General features: G+C 42.9%; 1 protein-coding gene across 2 annotated transcripts in view; it reads left to right on the top strand.

Moving 5' to 3' along the window:
* Positions 1-15522: 15522 nt before the first annotated feature.
* nrp1a (neuropilin 1a) overlaps positions 15523-26267 on the top strand; it is a 66103-nt gene continuing 55358 nt past the window's right edge. For both annotated transcript variants that reach the window (XM_065948732.1, XM_020630971.3), the window contains exons 1-3: positions 15523-16056; positions 17308-17747; positions 18994-19168. In XM_065948732.1, the coding sequence (XP_065804804.1) occupies positions 17681-17747; positions 18994-19168 (242 nt within the window). In that variant the 5' untranslated portion in view covers positions 15523-16056; positions 17308-17680. The remainder of the gene's footprint in view (positions 16057-17307; positions 17748-18993; positions 19169-26267) is intronic.

Below are 26267 nucleotides of genomic sequence, written 5' to 3'. Positions count from 1 at the left end.
TATAGTATGGTATGGTGTGGTATGGTGTAGTATGGTATAGTGTGGTATGGTATAGTATGGTATAGTGTGGTATGGTATGGTATGGTATGGTATGGTATGATATGGTATAAAAAGTTGTACTTCTTCCCTCATACTAATATCAAGATAACCACGGCAGTCAGAGAACTCTGTCACTTGAATGTGATGTCAACCATAAAGTATGACGACTTCCAAGAGCCATGACTAAGTTTGCATCTAAGTCCAAAACCCTGGACTCAAACAGCCTGCAGGGTTCAGAAAACTGACTCACAGAGATTTGGTCTGCCACAAAAACGTTAGTGTGGTTGGCCACTGATGTTTTTGTGACTTGTGGTCATCGTCCCAGTTCATCCAGAAGGTGTTTGACGGTTAAAGTCAGAGCTCTATACTGACCAGTCAAGTTCTCACAAACCAAACTGGCAAAAGCATTTCTTTGCGGAGCTTGCTTATGATGCAAAGTGTTGTTTCTTTTCGTCTTTGTTACACATCAAGTGACTTTAAGATCTTTTGCTCCTTTTTTACATTTACTTTTAATGAGCTAACATTAGCTAAACTCTCCCTGGCTCATCTTTTCCTTCTTGATATGCGGATCCGCCAGCAACTACTGCACTTGGATGCAGACATAAACGTGGAGCAGGGTTGTGGTATGAATGGTAGCGGAGGGGCTTATGTTTTGTGGGCTTGTATGTTTTGTTGTTCAGACTGTAACAAGTGCCAAACATCACTTAACTTAGACAACACTGTGAAACTATGCAAAGCTATAAACTCCAAATAACTAACAGTAATTTAGAGTCGACACAAAACATTAAGAAATATGCTCTCAAACACAATGCAATGTGTCATGCTCACAATAAAACAATTTGTCTCGTGGATAAATGGCCTGACAGGAACAAATGAGTTTATCCATCCTGTTTCCATCAGATGGCTAAAGAAGAAGCAATAACACACAGCAATGACTAACCACCTAATTGGCTTATTTATATTAAAGGTAAACAAGCCAGTAATGTGTGAAAAAAGAAATGACACATGACGATGAATAATAAAGGGACTCGACAAAAGTAGTTAATTTTAGCTCCTGATAGAAAGCTGTCTCCTAAAATCAATTCTAAAAACAAATGTGTTTGCACAAGTCACAGGAGAATAATCATTGTGTTCTTTTAGTTCACAACACAGCAGTCAGTCACCGTGTCAGAGTCCAGCCCTGTTAAGAGACAAGTCCATCCATTTGGACAGGTCTCAATGTTAATGAAGCCACAATCCAACTTTACAGCACAAAACTTTTTCCCAACCAACTTTACAAATATTGTTATGGAATTGTATAATTACATTTAATGGACTGATTGAGGATCTATTGATGATGTTCCCATGATAGGGTTTTGAGGTTTTTTATGTTTGGGTCTCATGAAACTCTCATTTAGTGTTACAATGCTGAATGCCCAGACTAAACATGGACGATGCTTCAGATCATGAGGTAAATATATGTTGGAGTAATCCCAGGATAAGTCTGTAGATGGCGCTAAACAGATTGTTCTGCAAATCACGTGATAGTTCTTCGATATCAAACCAAAGAGACAGCTTCAAGCCTCTACGTAAGTTGCTGAAACTTCTTACAAAGGCTCTCTTCTCCCAGTACTGGAGAGCAGCCCTCCCCTGGCAGCCCTGCAGCGTTTTTCCCCTTGGAAGGCTTCCAGAGAGCTGACCAATCAGAATAAAGTGGGCACGTGTGGAAGGGACAGCAGCATTTCAGGCAGAGGCTGTTAGAAGGTTTTTACTGACGAGTATCAGATAAATAAGAAGTTTATTAAGCTGCCAATCATGCAAAGCTAATTTATCGGTTTCACTGACTGACAACATGAAGGGTAAAAGTTAGGATTACATTGGATCTTTAAATATTAGTTCATGTTGACCTTGAGGGTTAGACAAAATCCAAACTCATGTCTTATGGGCAAAAGTCCTGTACTTAGGTGACCTATTTCTGCACCCAACCACCATCTCAAGTGAATTTGTTACTGTTTCAGGATTCTTGTTTTCAGTACCAGTATAGTTTGTCACTGTCTCTCCTGGTGCAAATAATTATTCTAACTTTTCACCAGAACATGATTTGTTCTGACCACACTGAATAACCAAAAGTTTAAGATTTAACTGTGAAGAAATGTGTGCGATCAGTTTTTTGGACTATAACTTTATCAAGCAGACAGCACGTCTTCCATGTGTGTTGACTTTTCAAGACCATGAAGGAACACTATATGGTCAAATGCCATCAGTCCTACTTGTCACCCCGCTGATCTTTGTATCTTGTCAATATGAGACACAAATTTCAGAGACGTCCAATCAGTTGTTTTTTTTTACCAAAACAAGTGCAGCAGATCCGTGCATCACTGCTGCGCAGCGGCCGACATAAAATCAATTGGAGGGGCATGTATTTGTGAGTCTCTCCGTGGCCACAGAGCTAATGACAAAACAAGACAAATTAAGTGTCTGCTTAGGCCCACTTCCTCGGCTTGACAGGATGATGGGGGCGGCGTAATGGGAAAAGAGCGGCCAAGAAAGCACAAGGCTGAGAAGAGCACTTCATTTTAAAGGCCTCATTTGGAGAGCTGTTGGAAACGCTCCACACAATGTGAGGTGACACTGATTGCAACCACCGTGTCAAGGCAAGATAACCTCTATACATATGTGTCATGCTGGGCTTATATATGTGTGTGTTTGTGTGTGTCCGGGAAGGTGGCACAGTTGGAGAGGCACACACCAGGAGTGATAAAACAGACAGAGGCATATCGCTACATCAGACACTGGCAGTGAAACAAAATTGGGTCGCAGAAGGTCAACAACACCGCCATGTCAGTCTGCCGCTGCTATGACTGCTCGTCTTGCAAAAACAAGAGAGCTAATAAAACGACACTGAAACACTATTGCAAAACACACAGAGAATAGTAGCTCATAGTCTGGGAAGTAATTCATATCAGCAGCAGGGGGGAGGGGGGGTGCATTTGAAAACTCAACAGAGCCTGAAATTATTGTGTCGGACTCCATATTAATGCAACGGTTAACAAGAAAGCAATGTGTTATGAACAAGTGTGTAGTTTGTGTTGTTGTCTTCCACCGCCAGGCCCTCGCTTTTAGAAACCGTGTGGCGATTACACCCAGCCATATGTCGAGTCTGTGAACACTGCAGCTTCGCCATCAAATCCATTTGGCCTTTTAAAAAACAGCCACTCTCATCAAACGCTTTATAATTAACCATAAAATGCGAGTGGAGGAGCTGTGGTGAGCTGTCGCTTTGTCCGCTGTCCAAAAAACCAGGCCTGGCTTCCTCTACAAGGATGATTTCATGAGTCTTTATAGCACATTTAAACTGAGTGGTGTGGCTTTGTGCAGCTCCGTGTGTGTGTTTGTGTGTGTTTTCATTATGCTTTCATGTAAATAAAATAAATATTTCATATCAGAATTTAAAGTTTGAAACCCGAAACTTTAAGACCAGACAACGATTCATAAAATGTTGTGTGACAGGCAATCTTGATAATCATGTCAAAAAAGTGAAAAAGCCTGAAGTGGATTGACTTAATAACCACTACGACATCATGAGTTTGAGGCCTTGACAAACAAACATGTACTTCTCTACACTCAGAAATCAGATGTTCACTGGGGACCAGGTTGTGTTTCTCTCAGATAACATTCATCTCTGTTGTGAAAGCCACAAAATCTGTGAAAGTTGTCGAAGAGAAAGTTTCTGAATTCCCAGGTTTCTCACTGTCGAATTCTCTTCTCTGTCTCGTTCTGTCCAAATACATTTCCCTCTGCCTCTCTCTCTTTTTCTCTCTCTATGTTCTGTAGTGTATGGAGAAAATTCATACCTATAGACAGGATCAACACAGAAAAAAATACTTGTTATATATGTTTACTTCCTGTGACATATTCTCTGAATATACAAGACAAAGAACATGTGAATTAAAGGAAAACACATGTATACGTAACTATATAACTTTATTATACTCTAATAACATACATCTCTCTGCATATTGAATAGTTATAAGTGAAAGAATAACATGCAGACCTCTCTGTACCAGCCAATCTCATTGCATTCATTGAAGTAGTAATGAAAATTTTGCATAGATTTTTGCATGTGGACAGGATTTTCCCTTTTCTTATGTCAGTCAGCAAAAGAGTCAAACATTATGTCTTTTAGTTGGAAATATATCACGTCATCAACACAAAAGACTTTAGGAGGGCAGGGATGTTAGTCGAGCTGGGGAGGCAAACTAATGGATCAGTCGGGACTTGCACCTGGAAGAGCTGGGTTTAAGTTGAGTGCAAGGTCGAAGTTGAATTCCATGGAGTCGATATAAGCAACGCATATTAAGATCAAAATTCATGTTCAACAACTTCCTAACTTACTATCCAGTGGCGATTCTGGAGTCTGTTGGGGTCCAAGGCAAAATTTCACAGAGGGCCCTCCAACCAGCGTTCATCACCGTTATGGTATAAATGCTCTGACACCAACACATGTCAAAGTTTACATCAGTATTATTTTCAAAATAAAGATGTAAAAACTGTAAAACCCTTCATTTTCCTCTGGTGACTGCCATCGCACCATAGGTTAACAAATCACAGCACAAAAAGAGTGAGGGCTGTCATATGGGGCCACCTTAGGGAGGTTTCTGTCATTGCAAACTTTGCACATTTTGAGCCACTGCTGGGGTTTAAAGTTTGTCAGACCTGGGGGGGGCCCCCTACTGCCCTGGGGCCCCAAGCAGCTTCCTTCATGCCTGTTGACAAGCAGCGCCTTGCAGTAATGAGGAGGGTACTGATGGCAGTCTTAGTTAATGACCTATATGCTATATGGTCATGTAGAGTAAGGTAGTAATAAGCACTTAATAATGACTGATAATCAGCATGTATGCTACTAATTAGAATGCTAATAAGCAACTAGTTAATAGTTAATACTGTGACCTTAATTTAAAGTGTTACCCCATGTACGTGTTAGAAGGATAAATACATTTCCTTTTCATTTAATGAGGTTGTTGATGACACTAGAATATATAATACACCCAGCTCTAAGCTTTAATATAATTCACATGTGAGACTTAAATTGCCCTGAATATTCTGCAGCAGGACTTTTTAATAGCATACAAAGATGTGATTACAGTAGAGTCCTGTTATTCATTCTTTGTACTTGACTCCCTCTCTCTGTTTCTCTGTCGGCCTCCAATTACATTTTTCTCTATCGCTGTCAGCCTCCATTTCTTCCTCCCTCTCTTTCTGTCTGCATTCAACTCCAAACCTCTCTATTTCTCCCTTCAACTCTTTCTGTTCCTCCATCTCTGCTGAGCACAATTTCTCCCTCCATCCTTCTCTCTACATCCAATTCCATTTCTCCCTCCTGATGTACATACATTTTTTCATTTACTTGCATCTGACTCCAAATATTCCAATCCCTTCGTCTCCTCCCAGCCTGCATCTATTTGTCTCTGCCTGCCTGCCTGCCTCATCCCTCTTTGGTCTCCGTCCTGCTGTATCTCTTTCTCCCGCTGTCCGTCTCGATTTGTCTCAGTGGACAGGTTGGTTTCTCCGAGGGCTGCACTCTGACATGCTGAAATGGAGTTAGTTTGTTCCTGCAGTGATGGCAGTACTCTGCAGTCAGGATAACAACTCCAGATATTGACAGAGAGGACTTCAGGGGTCACCATGAGCTGGCAGGATGATGAGATGAAGCTTTGCAGCACTGCACGCATCCACTGAAGGTACAGCAACATAAACTCTAACAAGAGGGTAGGACGGCTGTTTAAGATCTAAGGATTCATGTAGGAATAGAAAAGCTCAGGTTCATGTCTTAATTCATTTTTTATAATCATTATGATCACATAGTCAACTATTTGGTAAATGGAAGATAGTGGAGTTGTGCATGATAAACAAGCTGAGAGATTATCTAACCAAGTGGCTGGACATGGGCGTCAGTGACTCAGAGTCGTTGTCTCTCAACTGGAAGGTCGATGGTTTGATCCCCAGCTCCTGCAGCAACATGTCCGATGTGTCCTTGGGCACATCTTAACCCCAGTTTTCTCTCGCTGCTTCGTCGACTGCTAATGAATGGGATGAGTTACTTCTGATGGTCACTTCACATAACAGCCTCTACCATCACTGTGTGAATGTGTAGGTGTGACATGTGGGGTAAAAGCGCTTTGAGTAGTCAGAAGACTCGAAAAGATTTATAAAAGATCAAGTCCATTTACCATGGGGGGGTCTCATGGGGTCCCATAAGTTTTGTCACATGAAAGCAACACTCAGTGTCTGCTGCTCTTTACACATAACAATGAACACGCCTGTGTGTCTATTCAGTAAGTTTGTTTAGGTGCACTCAGTGCTTAAATCTAAACATAGAGATCACCTGCATTCTGCTTCTAGCCTTACAATAATTTGCCATGTTTTATAATTTTATTTTTTTTATGCTGTTGTTTTCTTTTGTGTTACCAGTGTTTGGATAGGCCTGTCAGGATGTGTGCGCCTCTGTACGCAAAGTTATATGCTTTGCACCTCCAGGGACAGTGGGGGTGCCCAGTCTCTGGAATCCTTAATTTGGGGGTCACACGCTTAACAGTTTGGCCAACCTCTGATCTAACCTTCTATTATGGAAGATAAAGCCAACAGAAGGAAAAGGTTTTGCACATCCAGAAAAAATTCTCCTACCGCTGGTAATGTCTTCATATTGACAGAATGCGACCTTTACATGACTTCTTAAGATAGACACATAAAGAATATATGAAATGCTTCTGAATACAAAACATTGTGAAAGCTTCCACAAACCAAAGAAAAGGCTGTGTGTAGGTGTGGGTTCATGTGACATTTCAGATGTCTCTGAGTTCTAATGTTTTCCTCTCTGAGCTTCTCACATGGTCTCATTTAAAGAACCGCTCAAGGCATGAAGAGATGAATGATGCAAAGTCGCAACAAAACAAAAAAATAAATTTAGTTCAAAGTCCTCAAACTGAAAACAGATTTCTGTATCACAACTATTTTTCTTTTCATTTCTGTCTTTCCCTTTTCGGTTTATCCTCTCCACAAATCTTCACATTTATCGAGGCTGGGATCCATTGAACTTCTTCACCTCAAAATCTACAGTACATCACAAGGTGAACTCAAAAAAACACACAGAGATCAAACAAGTTGTTCTGCTGCTAATGCTTCTTTTGATAATGAGGATTTTCCATGCATTTCCAATTTTAATATACCAATTGAATTAAGTATATTGATGTTGTTTCATTGACACAATTCTTACCATAAAGGTTCTGATTAGTTCTTCCTCTGCCAACCTCCTCTGTGAAAAGCTCAGATTTAGGCTGAGTAACATGAGGAACACCTCTGAGGCCAGCTATGGGCTGGTGTTGACACCTGGAATCAGGCCATTGGGCTGTGAGTGATTCAGGTAGGATGTTCATCTTTGAAACATGTTACATTTGGGCTGCTATTGGCCTGATTCATTGATACTAGCATGCCTGTCAAGACTGCTGGCAACAGAAAAAGTTCCACTAAAGAAGTCAACTTCGAAACCTGCAAAACGTTTTCTGACTTGACCCCAGAATTAACTGTGTATGTGAATATTTATGTCCCTTATGCAGTTGGTTGTGTATGGGAAGCAAGTTTACTTGTGTTTTTTTTGTTTGGTTTTTGGGCCTTTTGTCTTTCATCAATAGGACAGTAGAGTTTGAAATCAGAGAGAGAGAGAGAGAGAGAGAGAGAGAGAGACAGTGGGTGATGAAATGCAGGGAAGGAAACCACAGGTGAGCCACAAATCAAGGCCACCGCTTGGAGGACTATAGCCTCCTTACATGATGTGCGACGTAACCGCAAGGCCATCAGCACCCTTTGAAAATATTTTTTTAAAGTAAAGTCTATCTCCAGCCTTTGGCTCAAGAACGTATGCATTGTCAAAGTTGCAAAATAGTGGAGGTCATGTGGTCTTTGCAACAGACCGGGGTTGGGTTAAAATAAAGATTATGTTTTGAGTTTTAAAGAACACAAAGTTATGTAACTTAGCTGCAGAGCAATGTTGAATTGTTAAGTTTGGTTGGTATGTTTGCATCACAAGGTCTTCTGTAACACAATTACACTGATGTGAAAAACCCCCTCAGTATTTCTGCTTTCTCTGAAATAATCCCTTTGTGACCGTCAGTCTTGTGATACATATTTGCTGTGGATGATATATATTAAAGTTCATCTGCTACTTCCTGTTAAACATCAGCTCTTTTTTTTAACTTCTTCTTCTGTGATCTCAGTGGCTCTCCCCGCTTATGCCACATCCTGTCTTCTGTCACGTCCTGTCACAGCTTTGTATAAACAAGACCTAAACCACCAGTCCTGTCATACAATACGGAGCTCTGACAGCATCCTCACGGCGACTGTTAGACCTTGTGACAAAGGCAGAAGTACAGAAGAAACAAACAAAGGTGTTAAAATAGCTCCATGACAAATGAGGGGAAAAAAATGACAGCACACACGCTGTATGAGTGTCCCTGTCCACTCACACAAGCTCCAACAGCAAGACTGATGAGTAACCTCCCACCCCTCGAGCAAAACACACACACACACACACACACACACACACACACACACACGCACACACACTCATCTACAAAGGCCAGTGTCTCATGTTCCTCAGTGTCCCGTCTCACTGTTTCAGATAATCTTTACCATCACAGAGCAGGCCGCCATTGTTGGGATTTCCTCTTCTTAATTACTATGACACTGGGCTTTGTGCTCATTGTGCTGCTGTTTCAGGATCCATTTCTAACCCTGCCGTGTGTGTTCTTTAACCCACCCATGAGGGCCAGAGGGGCAGTAAGGTTTACCACCTGTTGTGTTAATTACTAACTGAACAAAGCGCAGAGGGCAGGGAGCGGCTGTGCTTTAACTATTTTACTCCAACAACAAAATGTGCATTCAAATCAGAAGAATACTTCTCCATTCATGGAAAGTGGTGATTCGGAACTTTAGAGAGGAATGAAAACTACATAAACAGCATGGAGAAGAGTGGAAATCATTTGTGCAACTAGGCCTAAAAGGCATAAAGAAAGAAGGTATAAAGAGCACGTATGAGAGCTTTAAAAAGAGGAACAAAGACTGAATATATTCCACCATGAAGAAAGAAAGGATCTGAGGTTCAAAATGTTCAGTTAACATCAGCAACCTGACACTTGTAATAAAAACCTGCATTAGTTACTTAACTTGGGCCTATAGGAAGATTTAAAAAAATGCTTAGTTTTAACCTTGGTGGTTGGTCATCTGGGTTCAAAACACAAGAGTGGAAAAACAACTCAAAGAGAATTATTCATGAATACTTCCTTTTTTTCCTGCAGGAAAATAAAAAGAGCCGATAAGCATTGGTTCCCTATATTCAGTTTTTCTGATGTAATGCTTTTTGTTCCACTAAGGGAAGTTTTGTTCAGAGTACTTTTTGTATTGCAACTTCCAGCTTTTGCAGCAATTATCGTCTTTGAATTATTGTATTAAGTCAGGTTGACGTGGTCTCTTTTTATTTTTGAGCCTAGAGAGGTGAGACAGATTTTCATCACAACTCTCCAGTTCTCCTGTGCAAGGTCTTAAAGTTAAAGATTACGACCCCTTCTGCAAGAACATATTCTCTCGACTAGACAGAATCAGATGTGTTTTTTTTTGTGTCGTGAAAGCATCTCTAATGTTTGCAGAAAGTTTATGGGCTCCTTATTTTCATGATGAGCACACTGTTTCTCACCACTCATATCTCTCTTTTGATGTGGACTCCCAGGTAGTTACCCCTTGAACTCACCTTTGTTCTTCAGTAAACAAGTATTGATTCTACAAAATTTTAAAGAACCTCTTATCGGTCCAGCACCATGAGGAGTAACGCTGGGTGATTATTGTTTGGCTCACAGTTTACAAGAGGGTGCATGCACCGTATGCAGGGATTTCTTTCAGAAAGCACAGACAATAACATTAAACGAAGGCCCATCATTTTGCCTCATTTTTTATACACCTAACTAAACAACACATTATATGGGCATGTGTCCACTAAGGCCATTTTTGTCTTTAGCTTACTGGTTATGTATATACATATTCAAGTATGAAGTTATGGAAATATCTGCCCCTACTACATGTTGCTTTATACCTGAAGGACAGCCCTTCACAATATAGAAACTGAATGACAAAGCTTTCTTTGAAGAACTTTTACAGACTTAAAGTATATATATTATCCAATAAACTTGTATGGATCTCTATGTATAGATCCCCCTGAGAGCAGAGGGTGTCTACTGCAGTCACCAAGGTGATTTTAGGGAGGGTAATCTCTCATAATTCAAGTCGGATGGATTCACCGGAAATCAAATCAGCTTCCCAGACTGTGAGCTGAGGAGGCAATATCCCAGTGCAATTCTTCATTGACCTACATAGCATTTCTCCCTGACAGTTCCCTCCCGCTCTGCACCTCCCTCCCTTCCTCTCCTCCATTGCCCTGATCTCCGGGGCTTCTCCCTGTGCGTTTGATGATGAGCGGCACAATATTCATCGTCTCAGCCTCCCAATGGGGGAGAAAAAAACAAGTGGAGAAAAGAATATTAGCCAACCCGAGAAGGGAAAAAAAAAATATATATATATATCTACACCAAAAATTGGAATTTGCCAGGCGGTTTGCACCCCGGCTTTCCAGAAATGTAATTAACCATCAGAGACAATCGCAAATCTGTGTGCCTCCCAAAAATGTTCGCTTGATTAGGTATCGAGGATTGGGTAATTTCCATCAGTGATGATGTGAAATTGGGGTGCTGCAAAAGTGATTTAGATATGTGTGCGTGCCCTAAGTTCACACACAACCGCATCCATTTGCAGCTAAATGCTGTGACATGTGCAGACACTCATACAGACCCACATGCAGCCAGAGACAGACAGTAGGCTCCCTCATCATTAATTCAGGAGCCATCACTCTCACCCCTCCTTCTGCCCCTGAGAAGCTCTCCATGCTTCCTGGCAACATTATGTATATTTATTCATACATCCCCGCTTCACTAAATGTCACTGTAAATGTTTCTACTTCTAATGAAGCTATTTCTTTATGTTTTTGTTCTATTTTCTCAACCCCGCCCTCCTCCTCTGTATTTCCTCTGTGTTTCCCCGTGCCTCCTTTTGAATGAGGAATACCCCTGAATATGTTTCAGGCTCGTTGTGCTCTCCGTATTACCATAACGTCTCCTAACTTCAGAAGCGCTTTATTCAGCTCTCTGCTAATTCCATTCACACTTAGTTTCACCTCGCTCCAAACGCCTCAGAGGAGAATTGCTGCCTTTGTAGCAATTACTCCAGACCTTGATCTGACTGAGCCCCCGTCCCTCCAACCACCAGCCGCCCCTCCAGAGTCAGCCGTGAAGGGAATTTTTTTAGAATCTCTGTTTTCAATATCTTCACCCATGGGCCTCAGAAAATGTAGAAATGTGAGCTAGCTCATTTTGGCTTCTGTTTATCACCCTTATCTTTGTTTTCGGCTTCATTCACGTCCCTCTTTTCCAACCTCCTGTGTCACACAAACACACACACATGAGCATTTAACATTCCTGCAAACGGTGTGTCGTTTATGCAAGTGAGCCTGTTCCTGGGAGCACAAAACATTCTTCAGCTGGTAATTATCAACAGCTGCAGAAATTGTGAGAAACAGGTACAGCCGCTTGTATACTGTGGGAGCTTTTTAGCACCTTTTCATGTGCACAGAAGCCTTTCAGCCCGTAGCTGTCTTCAACCTCGGTTGTCATGGAGGAGAATCTAACATACAGTATGATTAGAAGGTCTTTTTAAAGTTCATGGACCTCTAATACCGTTTTTAATGCAGTGGAACAGGAACATGCATTTAAGTGTTCATACTGGTGGATCTTTCATCTCACATGGAACTTATGAGTCCAGAGTATGTGTGCTGCACTGATGTCCCTGATGCACTCAGCCAGAGAAGTTTTTTTGTTTTTACAGAGGACATACTGCCAAGAAGAAGGCTCATATCAAAGGCTGGGGTTTTATGCCCATAAATCCAAAGAATTAAATGGTCCATGTGACACCGACAAGAAAAGTCCAAATGTCTGACTAAAATCAGTGCAACATGCGTCGGATGATATGACATCAGGACTGGCATCTTGCACCTAGTCATTTTGGGGCGGCAGGGCTGAAAATATCAAGCTGTATCATGCAGCTGTGATAGGAAAACGGACAAAATCCTTGAATGGGTGGCCAAGCCTGCTGGTTTGATTCTCCTCGATGGTAACTACTTCCAAAACTACTAGCCTGTTGTGGTTACAAACGAGATGGTTCATCTCAAGGGGCAATCCATCAAATAAACAGAATTTCTCACACAAGGGCTGCTATCTGTTGAGTTGTGATAGGAACCTCCATACATTTAAAGCATCAAACTAACTTGTGTGCACTATTCTGATCCAGAGTGTGAGTTAACTAACTTCTTGATGCTTCACTGAGATTCCCATGTGAGTGTCTTTGTTGTGAGAACAAGGTAGCACTCACAGAGATGATGTCCTGGTGTAGGTCCTGAAGAGGGTACTGTTTGCTTAAGTATCATAAAGACAACGTGTGTCATTGTTAGTCCAGGCCTCACACTGGTTCATTCTTTGGCTATAGTAGCAACTGTTTACATCACGCTTGCTTGCACACCTTATAGTTGAATGTACATGAGTTTGATGATTAGCGCTGGTAACGTACAGAATCATTCTTGTATGATACTTCTTTACTGATATTATCATAAATACTCATTATCAGGCTGACCTTAAAAGTCTCCAAACAGTCTGCAGTTTTTCCAAAATGCTGTTTCATATGCACAGACAAGAACTAACAGGAGATCACTTATCTCATATATTACCTCCTCTACATTTGTTTCCAAACAATTCAACAATTTAAAAGCCTTCTTCTCACCCTGACAAAGCTTTTAATGGTCAGGCGTCATCACCTTCTAAAGAGCTCCCAGTAACACCTTTATAACCCTGTGCTCACTGAATGAAGGCCTGCTTGTGGTTAGAAATTGAGTCTCAGAACAGCATTGGGAGTCAGAGCCTTCAGATATCCCTCTTCCAGCTTTGGCTCTTTGAAAGCAGACACCCTCTCACATTCAAGAGCAGGTCATGACTTCCCTGTCTTGATAAATGTTATAGATAGGGCTGGCTCAAGCTTGTCTTATTGGATCCGCCTCTTGTTATGTTAGGGCCAATTCTGATTCCAAGTTATCACCCAGTGCAATCTGATTGGTCCCGAGAACAACTTAGACCTGCCTCATGCATTTGTATTAAAATGTATTTAAAATTGGCATTAAAACGGATCAAATGATATTCAGGTTTTTTCCTCTTTTGACCTTAATGTAACTCTTAACTCAAAGTAGCAACTAAAAGTCTTGAATCATGTCTGACTTCCTGGCAAATTAATCCAAAGCCAGACGTTTCAATCAGAAACTGAGAGGGAAAGCTTACAGTAACTTTGTGCCAAATGGTTTGAACCTGTACATTTCACTCTGGTGAATAAAGGCCAAGCTAATGAAATCAAGTCCACTGCTCACAGGAGCCATAAAACGTCTGCTTTTGTACCAGAGCTAATTATTCATCAGGGCTGTACTAAAGATTACTACAGATATATATGAAGAAGCAAATGCTTTCAATGGCTCTTTTATTGTTCCCCTACAATCCTTCCCACCCTCATTTTAGATACGGCACAGGCGGGCACCCTGGTGAAATGACTCTAAGCCATTGTTCCTGTGTTATCCTGAAGACGAGAAAGGCTAGTTAGTGCTGCCTTTGATAGAGATGCCCGGCACCATTTTAACATTTGTGCTATCTGCAAGACAGAGAATTACTGAGGCTGAGGCGGAAATAAAGCCACTCTATCCTTCTGTCTCCCTCGCTCTCTAGGAATAAAAAAATAATAATGTGCGAGGATTGTAGGGCTTATCTTGCTCTATTGTGTCACAAAAAAAGAGAAGGGACATCTTCATACACACCATGTGCCTTTAGTGAGTGACACAGTGCTGCAAGCATACCTCATATGGCAATACAATAATTAACTAGAAATGTCTTAGAACAAAAGATTGTAATCAGTGGATGAAAATTATTATTTCAGCCCCACCAGAAAAAATTACGCTGCTGAAAGTGCAGTTTGTGCTGATTCACGGGAAGTCTGACTTAAATGTGAACTGAATATAGTGATTTAGCCTGCAGAAGCATTTAATCAGCACACTTGTTTGTAAACCCAGCTGTGCAATCTCACAGGCATTACAGTAAGGTGAGCCAGAGTAGCAATGGGTGGCTCCCTCTGAGCCTCACCAGCTCTGATGCCCCCTACAGGGCAGAGGGGCTTCTAACCACAGAGGTCTGCAACTGGGAAGCCTTCCAGTGAGCTAAAGAAATGTCAGAGGACTGTGTGCCAGGCTTAACCCGAAAGGCTTAAGACGGTCGTTAGGGAAGCAGGGTCAGGGAACTTTCAGCTCTCTGAGAAATGGGCCTTTTTAGTTTCAGTTTCCTCTTATTGGAAAGTTGCACAATCCGAGAAAATCTGAATGAATGTTTGACAAAATGTTTGGGTCTTTCCACAGTTAGTTTCAAAGAGCTGTCAGGTTTTTACTAACAGACATATCAAGCAGAAAAAAAAATCTGTCAAAGCATGTCCTGGGTTAAGTATTTTCAGATGTGGTTTTTGATTGTGTTCATGTAGAAGTCAACAATTAAAGATTTCTGGGCTCCCACCACAAAGGTTGGCATTTGACCCACATGTATTTAGCAAAAACCTCATGCAGGGGTATCTGTTTTATTTGTTAGTTTAGTTTATTGGGTTATTGATACAACACCTCTGATTGGTGTCACATCTCACACCCATAGTGCAGTGTGAATGAGAAGATCACGATCAACATGACATGTGCTGTAGGTTGTTCTACACTGTGTAGTGTATTTATGGTACAAGGAGAAGTGTGTGACAGGAAGGCAACAGATTGTTGAAATGAGAACAGCTTCTTTGTTCAAGGAAAGAGCACTGCACAGTCTGACCCCCCATAGGATCCCAGAAAGGAGTACATCTCATATATTCCTTTATCACTTGAATAATCCAGAACTTCTTGAGAGTTACAGATTTATAGAGGTATTCCTGTTATGATATATTATTGTAACGTAGACTGGTTTTCTGGGGGAGCATTTACAAGTTCGAATATTTTCTTAAAAATGACTTCTCGTTCAATATGGTTAACATGCATCAACAAGGTCAGCGCATTTTGTGTCTAAAATGAATTTCTGATATGGTTACAGGCTGGTAGTGAAACGAGAGGCAGCTGGGTGAATCTGCATCTTGACTGCAGACACTCTCCTCTGCACACACAAACACACACACACACACACACACACACACACACACACACACACACACACACATACACACACACATGCATCACAATCACGCGCGTCCGCGTACTCATCCCTCGTAAAGGGGGCGTGTGGGTCTGGCAGGGACTCAAACCTTCTGCATTCGCGTCAGTGAAGCAGCGGAGAGCGGTGGCGCACGGAGAGACTGACGGGAAAGAAAAACTTGTTTCAAATCAACCAGGACTCTTTTTTTGTTTCGTTACAATATTCGATGCGTTTTTAGATTTTGTGGGACTGTCCATGTTGCGCTCACTCTGTCTGGATTTCACTTGTGACAGCGCTGAATGAAAAGCGGTGGAACAAGGAGAGAGAGAGAGAGAGATCAGCGGAGAGGAGACTAGTCTGTACGCGGAGAGCAGAGCGAGTCTCCGGGCATCGGCTGTGCGTCTTTGCGCGGTGGGGACCCTGGAACGAACGGGACTGCGGTTGTTGTTCTTACCCGGCACATTAGAAGGGGGTCGGGGGGGAATAAGTTGACTTTCTTTCTTGGGGGTCTGGAGGAAGATCTGGTGTGATTTGTTTTAACCGAATCAAGAGGAAGCCTATCGGATCGTACCCTCTGCTCCACGCATGCTGGCAGAGGCGAGAGAAGGGCTGGAAGCCTGCGGGGTTGCGATTCCTCAAGACGCAGGTGAATGCCGTTGAATGCTGTTGTTATTTACTTATACATGGAAAAATATCAGTCATGCAAAGAAGCCGAAGTGATAATAGACTGTCATAATATTCATGGTCAACTTTATACACAGAGATTTGTAAATGTTGCTGACATGATCGCGTTGTTCATTTACAGCCTTTATTTGTTAACTCACAATTTATAAACCTTAGTACTAACACGTATAGATAAATATAAATAATACCGTCATGCATTGTGTTTTAGTACGGGTTTTCTGTAGGCTACATGACTGAACGTAATGCCGGTTGACGTTTGTTAAACACGAGCCTGCTCCGTTCCTTTTTTTTTTTGTTGCAGTGTGACCCACTAAGGGCAGCCTCGAGGCTACTTTAATTTACGCTTTAATTGATTTCTCCTAAATTTTCAGAGTGCCAGTTTAATGGTGTCACTGTTGTGGGGCAGGCTTTCGACAATCGGCGCATCTGGTGGGGAAGCTGCTGGTGCATTAAAGAAATCCACAAGGACTAAAGGGGGAAAAAAACCCTTCTATTATTTAGCTCCTGAGCACAGAAATGTGGGCCTGTTATAATAACCGCAGTGGAGATTGAGCTATGTGCTAGAAAGGTGTAGTGAAAAACACATTTTGTAGTTCAGTGTGTCAGATATTGTTATCAACCCAAAACAGGGGAGGACATCCAGGGAAAGACCTCTACAGTATTCCTAATAATCCTTAAATGCAGGAATTAATATCTTGTGGTATCATATCTTCATCACATCATTTTGAAAATATTGAATTTTATTTTCAAATGCTCCTGATGGGTACCTACATCCTACATGCTCTGCTAATGTCTTTCTCCTTTTTGTGAGTGATGGAGGGAAGAGAGAGTAAGTGCGTAAAAAGAGAGAGAGAGGAAGAAAAGAAAGAGAGAGAGAGAGAGAGAGAGTCATGTCACTTAACGGACTGCTGGTGCTCTGTGACTCAGTGTGCGGCTCTGCTTACATATAAAGACACTTGGCTTTTCCCCACATAGGTTGGCTATAAGTAATCAAGCCAATCATCAACCTTTTCCAAGTCCTCATTCCGAGCCTATAGTAGCAAAGTGGTCACACTTTTTTGGGGTAAGGGGTGTTGCCGTGCCTTCATAGTCTTGTGTGTATCAGAAGCCACAGCGCGTTCAGACAGATTGGGGATCCGTCCAGAGCGCACGGCTGTACAGCATTCATTCCTAACCTGCTCACATCTCCTCCTGTCTCTGTTCACTCCCACAGCCAATAAGGATTACCCCCCCTGCCTGATCATTTGACGGAGTAAGAACGCAACAAAAAAAAAGGAGTGAGTCATTTCTTCATATATCTTGCACTTTTTTGGCTTCTTCGGAGAGGATATGGCACCAGCGACGGTGGAGAGAGCAGCGCAGCCGGCACAGGCGAGAGGAAACAGGAGTTGAATGACAGGATGCCAGCGACCTGAGCCCGCTCTCAGATCAACTTTGTTTTAAAAACGAACACTTCGGCTTTATTTGTCAAGTGAAAGAGAGGAGCGAGGAACACTTGGCCAACAAAATAAAAACCCTGTCGGAGGAGTTTAATTTTGGAGTTTTTTTTATATGCGTAATTTTATTTTTTGGGAGAGAAAACAAGGATGCATTGTGGATTAGTCTTTATCCTGTTCATGGGAATCCTTTTGGTGGTCAAGGCTTTCAAAAACGGTAAGTGTGACATGTGATATCTATATAAATAAGCTTTTATGTACTCTTGCAAAGCTACTAATCCCACTATTTTTTTAAAGAGATTAGGCTGCTCTGATCTCCGCTGATCTTTTGGCAAACTCGCAGGCGCTCACCTGCCTTTTCTACCCACACAAGGAAAATCCCTCTTGCGATATTTGGACAGAGATTAACGCATCATTGCTCCATAGTGACTTTAAGGATACAATATAAGACCCCCTTTATTGCTTTTCCTCTTTTATTAAATGCCTTTCAATCGTGATATTCCTGAAATATTTAATCATAATATATTTTCCCACCCTCATAAGCACATTTTTGTCTCCTTTATACCATTTAAATAATCTAAAATATTTCGTTATTGAGATTTAAAGTACAATACTAGAAGTTCAACCTTTAATAAACTCTTTATTATTGATTTTTGTAAAATTCTTTTTCGTAAGGAAAGCTCCCGGTTTAAGAGGCCAAAGAAAGTAAATTGTGATGCAGTTCAAAAAGTCAGCCGACTCCAAACTTCCCCTTGTTCTACTTCCAGCTTGAGTTTCGTTTCTACTGAGCGCTTTTTATTTCCTCTCTCGTTTTATTCCACTTTAATTGATTTTCATGAGGTGTCAGTGCGTTGAAGTTAGAGCAGCAGATGGTGGAAGCTTTTGTAATAAGAGGATGAATAAAGCGTAAATGAAGATAAATGTGAGGAGCTTTCCGCGGGCCTGTGGAAAACACAGATTTATCCCCTTTAATAATGAAACTCTGTTACTTTAAACTTCCTCAAAAAAAGACTTTAGATGACTGTAACTTTTCGATCAGGCTAAACTAAACTCCCTCTGAAGTTTCTCCATTCAGACTCTTTTTTTATTTGAACCACTATTTACCACCTCTATTTTTTAAATGTGATGAAATGTCTATCTAAGAGATACGCATGAGCACAAGTCTGTTCTGCTACATCCAATATTCATATTTTTAATGATAATAAGCCTTTTATCCCAGTGCATGCAATAACAGTTGTGTGCAGAGACTTAAACATTCCTTAGTTCAAACCAATAACCCTCCTTCTTAGTGGTTTGTATTTATGTAAGTTTTCAGTTCTTTAGATATTGAATTACGTTACAATAGGGAGAGATTGTCCTGTTAAATGAGACACACGTAACCTTGTGTAGTTCAGCACTTATTTCTTCTGAGCAATCTGCAGGAGTTTTATATCCTTCAAGAACTCCCTCTCTCTCCTCTGCAGACAAATGTGGAGGCAACATCAGAATCTCAAACGCCAACTACCTCACCTCGCCGGGATATCCCATGTCTTATCCCTCTTCTCAGAGATGCACGTGGGTGATATCTGCACCTGGTCCTCACCAGCGGATCCTCATCAACTTCAACCCGCATTTTGATCTGGAGGACCGAGAGTGCAAGTAAGTTGGCTGCACAATGAAAAGCAGTTGTGCTTTAGGTCCCAAAATCATTCAGTTTTCATCAGTCTGATTTTGTCTCTTGGCCATGTCTGATCTAGTCAAAGAAAGTTGAGGAAATCTCTACAAAATAATGTTTTTGCTTTCATTCTGCAAAAACTGGTTCATGAAAAGTCTGAATTGGTGGAATAGAATTGTGTAGAAAACCTTTCAGGCTATCTGTTTGACCCCTAGACCTCCACAATGAGAGGCTGTGTACAGAAATAAATACACATATTGATTTATGTGGGATTTACAAATGCAAATGTTTCTGTGATCATCACAGTGCATGTGTGTGTGCGGTTGTGTGTGCGTGTGTGCGTGTGTGCGTGTGTGTGTGTGTGTGTGTGTGTGTGTGTGTGTGTGTGTGCGTGTGTGTGTGTGTGTCTGTCTGTGTGTGTGTGTGTGTGTGTGTGTGTGTGTGTGTGTACAACACTCAGTCCCCCCTCTCCCTCGTGCACATTGCACATGAAACTGCTCCATCTAGTGTCCGCAGGCTCACTGAAACTGGTTCAGTGCAATCCTGCTCTCGCACTACATAGAGCAGCAGGAATGTCTCACCCCTGCTTTTTGGTTTTGGAGCGTCCTCACGTTCTCGTCCTTGTGGAATGAAGTCACCGGAGTATTATATCGATTTGAGTTGCCATATTTCTGCAAAAGGAATTAAGGGGTAGCTAGGGGTCCAAAAAAATCACAAAAGGCCCCTTAAGTTTTGGTAAAAAACAGAGGCATTCATTTTCAGATTGCCACTTAAAATCCCACTGCTTTCCAAACAAATTCCAAGAATTGGCTACATTAAAGGACAAGTCTCAGCTCATTTTAATCATGCAGTTGGAAACATCTGTCTCATCTGTTTTTTTCCACTTAGATGTAAACTCAAATCAAGGTGAAATAATCCTTTAAGGGTGGATCTGTCAGTGACAGTTAGTTACCGATCCTTATTTGAGTTTAAACCGCGAGCTGTCGCATCCAACAAAGGGCTAAGCGGCTAACCTGTTGTCAGATAGATAGTTTAAGCCGATGAAACCGGAGACAGACAGTAATGTGATGAGCCTGTGTCAGTGTGTGTGCCTCGAGGTGAGCCCTGCCCGGGCAGACTGCCTCGCTCTGATTGCCTGTCTGTGTGTGTGTGTGTGTGTGTGTGTGTGTGTGTGTGTGTGTGTGTGTGTGTGTGAGTGTGTGATTGTGTGATTGTGTGGTTTTGGTGCGTGTGTCGGTGCCTCAGCCCTGCTCTGTCTCAGCTGTTTGTTTACGCTGCAGGGCTCGGGAGAGAACAGGGCTTTGCAGGATCCTGTTACTGTATCTCCGCTCCACCCTAAAACTGGGCCCTGCGCTTCTTTTGTGCTCCCTCAAACCCCCCTCCACCACCACCACCACCACCCGTATACGTTTGCAGGGTTTGGTGTTTTAATCCCGGATTCAATCCCACTATAACCTTTCTTTACTGCTGTCAGAGATTTATGGCAGGCTGAATGCTGCCATCTTTTAAAGGTTGGATGATCCTTGACACTTCTTTTGGGTCAGATTTCAGCAGCAGAGGGACTATTAAACCGCCCAAGATCCACAGTTTTAAAGAGAGAGAGCAAGGGAGGGCAAGGGGGGGTGGGGGTGGGGGGGTAGTGACAATGCTTGTGCTAATCAAATTAGTCAGGAATGAATTTCCTGTGTCTAAACACATGCAGTCAAAAGAATTCAGCGCCTCTTAGACTCGAGGAAGGACGTTTTTTTTTGTGTGGGATGAAAAGAGGGCAGGCTTTGAGATCAGCGAACCATCTATGTATCATTTACAAATTAGCAAAGCTCATTCATTTATCCGCCTCTGAATTAGCAGATTGTGAATCATCCGTTAATTGGTTGTTCTTAAATGTTAGCTGATGAAGTTTGTGAAGTGGATGTGTTTGCGTCTTCCTCTCCTCGCTTGGTTTTTTTCCTTTTTCTTTTGCCTCTACAGTAGTTGCTTATTCAATCAATCAGGAGCCCCACAATCTACAAATAGTGGTTAGAAGGTTGTAAACACTTTGTTTAGAGGACATGCTAACTCATGATAAAGGAAATGTAAGTATAAGTCTCTGATTCGTGTGGTGTATGCAGAGTTTGCTCAGGAGAACGGGTCGACCTGACCGCCAGCCTTTTTTCCTATTTTTAACTCGGTGTGCCGTTTCATTTTTAATGGTTTTAATGGAGTGGTTTTCATTCAGTTCCACTTCACCATGTATTCCACCTTGTGTGTCTTAACCCAGCAAAGACAAACCATGACGGGAAATCCATTTTCCCTTTTTCCTTTAATTTCAAATGATGGTATATGTAACATGAGGGTGGCTATTGTGCTAATCGCTGACAAGGCTTGTCAAAGCTAACTCGATTATGGATGGGGGGGGTTGTTACTTATGTACGGTATCTGAGGGCAGTAGCTGGGTGTTGGAGCCATGAGACACCCTGTCACAGCTCCGCTTACCAAATCTGCCCCCTTACATAATGGAAACTGATGAGAGCCAGAATGGCTTCCTTATCTGATGGACTGGCAGAGTGGGTGGAGGAAAGGGGGGGGGGGGGGGGGGGCTACAATGCATGCTTCAGTGCACTGCCTTGCAATCTAATTAGTGGGTAAGTGGAACACACATGCACCACATGTTCTCCAACATGGCTGTTATCAGCAAACCAAACAAGAAGCACTCAAAGTGGTGCTCGCGAGAAGAAAAACAGGGTCGGCCGAATGGAGTCTGGCCGCGGCCGTGTTGTTGCACGTGTGCGCTACCCTTGACGGGTTTGTTTGGGGGAAGTGCAGGGGCCTGTATCCTGAGAGCTGGGGGAGGAAAACACTTCATCACAGAGATAAGGAGACTAAGTGAGCCCTTGCGATTCTGAATGCAGAACGTGTTTACCTTTCACGCACCGTTGTAGACTTTCACAGAGTGGAGTTTCAGGGGCCCGCCCTCGCAGCTCTCTCCGCTAATGAAGTTTGAGGCGAAGGTGCAGCCCGCATCAAGGCAAATATTTGAAGTCAATTCAGCTTTGAGAAACCAGTGGAATGAGCAAGTTAAGCTCTGTTGAAAAGAACAACTGGAGTAAACAGATATGCTTTCCCTCCCCTCGCACACATTCTCTCTCTCTCTCTGAGATCTGATAACGGCTGTTTCGCTATTCTGAAGGGAAAATGGAAGACTTCAGGAATTTAAATCCAAACTTGTGTCAGACAGTCTTCAGGTGTGGCAGATCAAAGATTATAGATATATTAACATCCTGGATTGAACAAGATCTGGAAAATATCTCATTGTGGGCTGCAGGTTGTTCTCTCCATCTCTGCCTCTCCTGCTGACTCAAAAGAGGAACCAACTTTTAAAGATATGATGCACTCCTCCTGACAACATTATGAATCATTGATGACATCAGATTTGCTGACCAGACTAAAAAAAACAGCTTCCTTCTTCAGCCTAGCACACTGAAATCCCATGCAGCCAGTCAGTCAATGCTGCACTGTTTGTTCTGCAGGAGGAAAAAGAGACGGGTAAAAAAACAGAGAAAGAAGAGACTGTCTACTGTTTCTCAGCACTCGCTTCATTTCCTTGCTTTTCTATCAGACTGGGTTGTATTTTTCTGAACCCCACAGAAATTCCAGTGTGACCGTGTGTGCAGCAGATGGGGGGGGGGGGGGGGGGCTCAGATGAGATGTACAGCAGGGTGGTACTAGGGAGCGGCAGATATTTGAAGAATGCTTTCTCAAGCGAGCTTTTGTGTGCAGGAGATAGAGGGGGGAGCCTCCCACCTCGCCATGCTTCAAAAAGTCTGACAGCCCCCCCACCCTCAGGTGCCTGCAACTCAAAGCTTTGGGAAAGCACTCTTTTCCTCTTCTTAATTGTAGCCCTCTACTTTCTCTGTCCTGCAACCCCTCCTCTTCTCGGATCTCCTGCCGAGTCGCCCCTGTGGAGCTGCTTGGCCTGCTGGGAAGGCAAACATTCTCGGCCGTGTACCCTCCACAATAGACATCCTGCCCCTCCTGGCATTCCTGACCAGTCAGGGACTCCAGGGATGACTAACAGCAGCTTGGGGAAGGGGGAGAGGTGTTTTTTATCCCTCCCTGGATCTATAGTTGGCTTCTTTTTTTTTGTCATGTGGGATCCCACTAATGCCACTCATGTGGATATAGTGCTGAACAATGAGTACCACCTGTTTCTAGGATGTGAGAGTGGAGGTCAAAAGGGGCTTTAGGAAAAAAAGATCCATCCTTGTCCACTTTCCCTAATTCCCCTGATTCACTTCCACCTAGATAACATGTGAAAGATGCGAGGTACAGAGCGGTGGAGCTTCACAGCTGGAGAGAGAGGACGATAACTCTTTACTGGACCTGAAAAACCTTCTTCCCCCTTAATTCTTCTCTCACGCTCCTCTGCAAGGCAACCATGGGCAAATAAGGAGAAGTAAGCTGAGTGACCATTTATCAGCGGTTGTCATGGAGGAAAATAAATAAGGCAGGAATGCTAGAAGAACTTTTTAGAGCCTTTTAAAGAAGGGAAGTGCTGTGACCTTCGGGGGCTTAGGCAGACAGGGTTTTTAAGAGTGACAGGGATTGTTGGAGATACTTACGGCCTGTTAGGAGACATTTATTTTAGTTGTGGATGTGTGGCGACTTTTTTAAAGCTCATGTCACAGAAGCATCCGTGCAGGGCTGAGTTCAAAGCAACGCCGCAAAATAAAAAGGGCAAAGGGCGATGCTGCTTCTCTTAACTTACCAGGTTTGACAAAACAACAGAACAATGGAAATCAAATTACAGCTACATTGAAACATCACGCCTTGAAAAACTGGTTTGTAAGCAGCATATCAAAGTGCAATCCACTTTGAATGTGTTCTTGTTTGCACTTCACAGCAATTACGCAAAGCCTCATTTTGTCAGCATGCTAAGACATCCGTAGACAAGCATTCTGCATCTCAAATTTATATTTACAACACATCATCCCATTTGATAAGTTAAATAAAGGCAGGAGAGCCTTTTAGAGGCAGTGTGGTTCACCTTGTACTTTACATCAGGGTGAAAAAAGAAAGGAGCCAGAGATGTTGCATCAGAAGGTAACGACCTTCACTCTCATTACTCTTGTTCCTCTTCATCTCTTTTAAACACACGGGGTTACTCCCTGGCTAATGAACAGGCTTAAAGTAGGTCTGTGCATATGTGTGCATGCATACGTGCAGTTCATGTGTGTGTGTGAGTGACCGTGGGGTTGAGGGTCTTTTTTTCATCAGCCCGCTGAAGTGTTTCACCTTGGCCGCGGCTTGGAAGGGCAGCCTGATTGAAAAGCTTTCTGGCCGTGGCATCTGCCATCCTCCCCGCTGCTCTGTCACCACTTTGATTCATGCACAACCTGACCACAACCGGGAGGCGAGCCACTCTGCCTCACAGCGGGAGGGCGGTCCACTTCACAGCGGAGGAGTAGGGGGGGAAAAAAAGGAGGAATGAGGGAGGGGAGAGGAAGTGAGAAATGGACGAGACAAAGCCAGCACTCATAAATAACCCGCCGGATCTCAAGCCTCTGTCACGTATCTGCAGCGGTACAAAAGCATCACACAGTCCCACGTGTCGGCCTGCTTTGTTTTTTCGTCTTGATGTGGGAGTGAGCAACTGGTTTCTTGCCAGAGATTCAATGTCACTAAGCTGATTCTGGCACACAGATGCTGAATTCCTTTTTTTATTTTCTTTCTACTATTCTTCTTCGTTTTGGCGCCAAACCAGTATAAGCTTCCCATTTTTAGGAGTTTCTTGTGGAAACACACAGCTTTGAAATGTTAGCCGTGCGCTCCTTTATTTTTGTTTCCAAAAGCAGATTGATGGGGAAGGAACCGTTTGGAGAGACTCGTGATTAGAGGACAACATTTGATATTAATCTCGGCTCTCTATCTCAACACGCATCTATTCACTGTAAGGAAACTCATACTCGTTTTCCTTCCAGAAAACCGATGAAAAAGCATTAACACTGAGTCTGTGATTCAATTATGTGATTCTGTTTCCAAAGGACAGTTGGCAATGCGCTGCGTCTCCCCCTTCTCGCTGCCTCATATAATATAATTAACAACAGGTTTTTCGTCTGTTGTGTTTTTTTTTTCTTCCCATCAAATGCCGATTTATTCTTTTATGAGGCTTTATGGAATCAACAAGAAGTGATTGTGAGGGTGGATGAGTGAGGAATGATTTGAGTTGGGGATACGTGGGTGGTAGGGCCCGCAGTAGAGGGTGGATTACTTCATAACAGAACCTCCAATGTCTCACTTATCCCCCGAGTCCCAGAGGAGAAAGAGAAGAGGCCGTTGAGCTGAATTGATGAGGGAGTTCTGGACGCTCTAATACAGCGTGTCCAGGCTTGTCAGACATGTTGCGTTTAGTGGTCCAACCTTGAATGGGGCTCATGATTTTGATTGATGTGGCTGTGGTCCTTACGCAGCCTGTGTGTTGCCCTAACGCCCCGGTGCTTACAGATCCACAGGAGGTGGAAGGCCAGAGGGGGGGGGGGGCTCAGCGACTGCAGGGCTCTTTATTCAAACAATCAGGCTCGTCCCAAGAGACGCTCAAAGTTTGTTTGCAGTGGGTAAGAGCGTAGGTAGGTAGGAAGCAGAGCCAGAGACCCTCCAGCCTCCGAGCCTGATCCCTGAGGTCATTTTTGGTCGCTGCGTTTTGCGCACAGCGGGCCGTCGGCTCTCCGGTGTTTCTCTACCACTCACCTCTGCATGATTCGGCCGGGGTGGCAAGCAGACAGTGATTGATGGGGCGGTCCCCCACTGCTCTCTGATTGAGTTAGAGCCACTCACAATCGCTCGCTTTGTCGGCTCTATTCTTGATCTCTCCTCACTAAATTGGCAGCATTAGTTGTGGTCATTTTCTTTTTTCACCCCCGGCCACCCTCTGCATTATTTTTTTCTCACGGCATTATTTCTTTTGTCACATGGCAGTAATTGTCAAAAAGTGACTGTAAATTCAGCCTCAGGGCAACCTTTTTATTGCATTATCACAGCGGGTATAGTGCTTCAAGTGTTATTAGCAACCTGTTCCTCTGGCGCCCGTCCAGCCCTTTTTAGGTT

Source organism: Labrus bergylta, chromosome 20 (assembly GCF_963930695.1).
Source record: "Labrus bergylta chromosome 20, fLabBer1.1, whole genome shotgun sequence".
Taxonomy (NCBI): Eukaryota; Metazoa; Chordata; class Actinopteri; order Labriformes; family Labridae; genus Labrus; species Labrus bergylta.
This window is presented reverse-complemented; position numbering and strand designations above follow the sequence as displayed.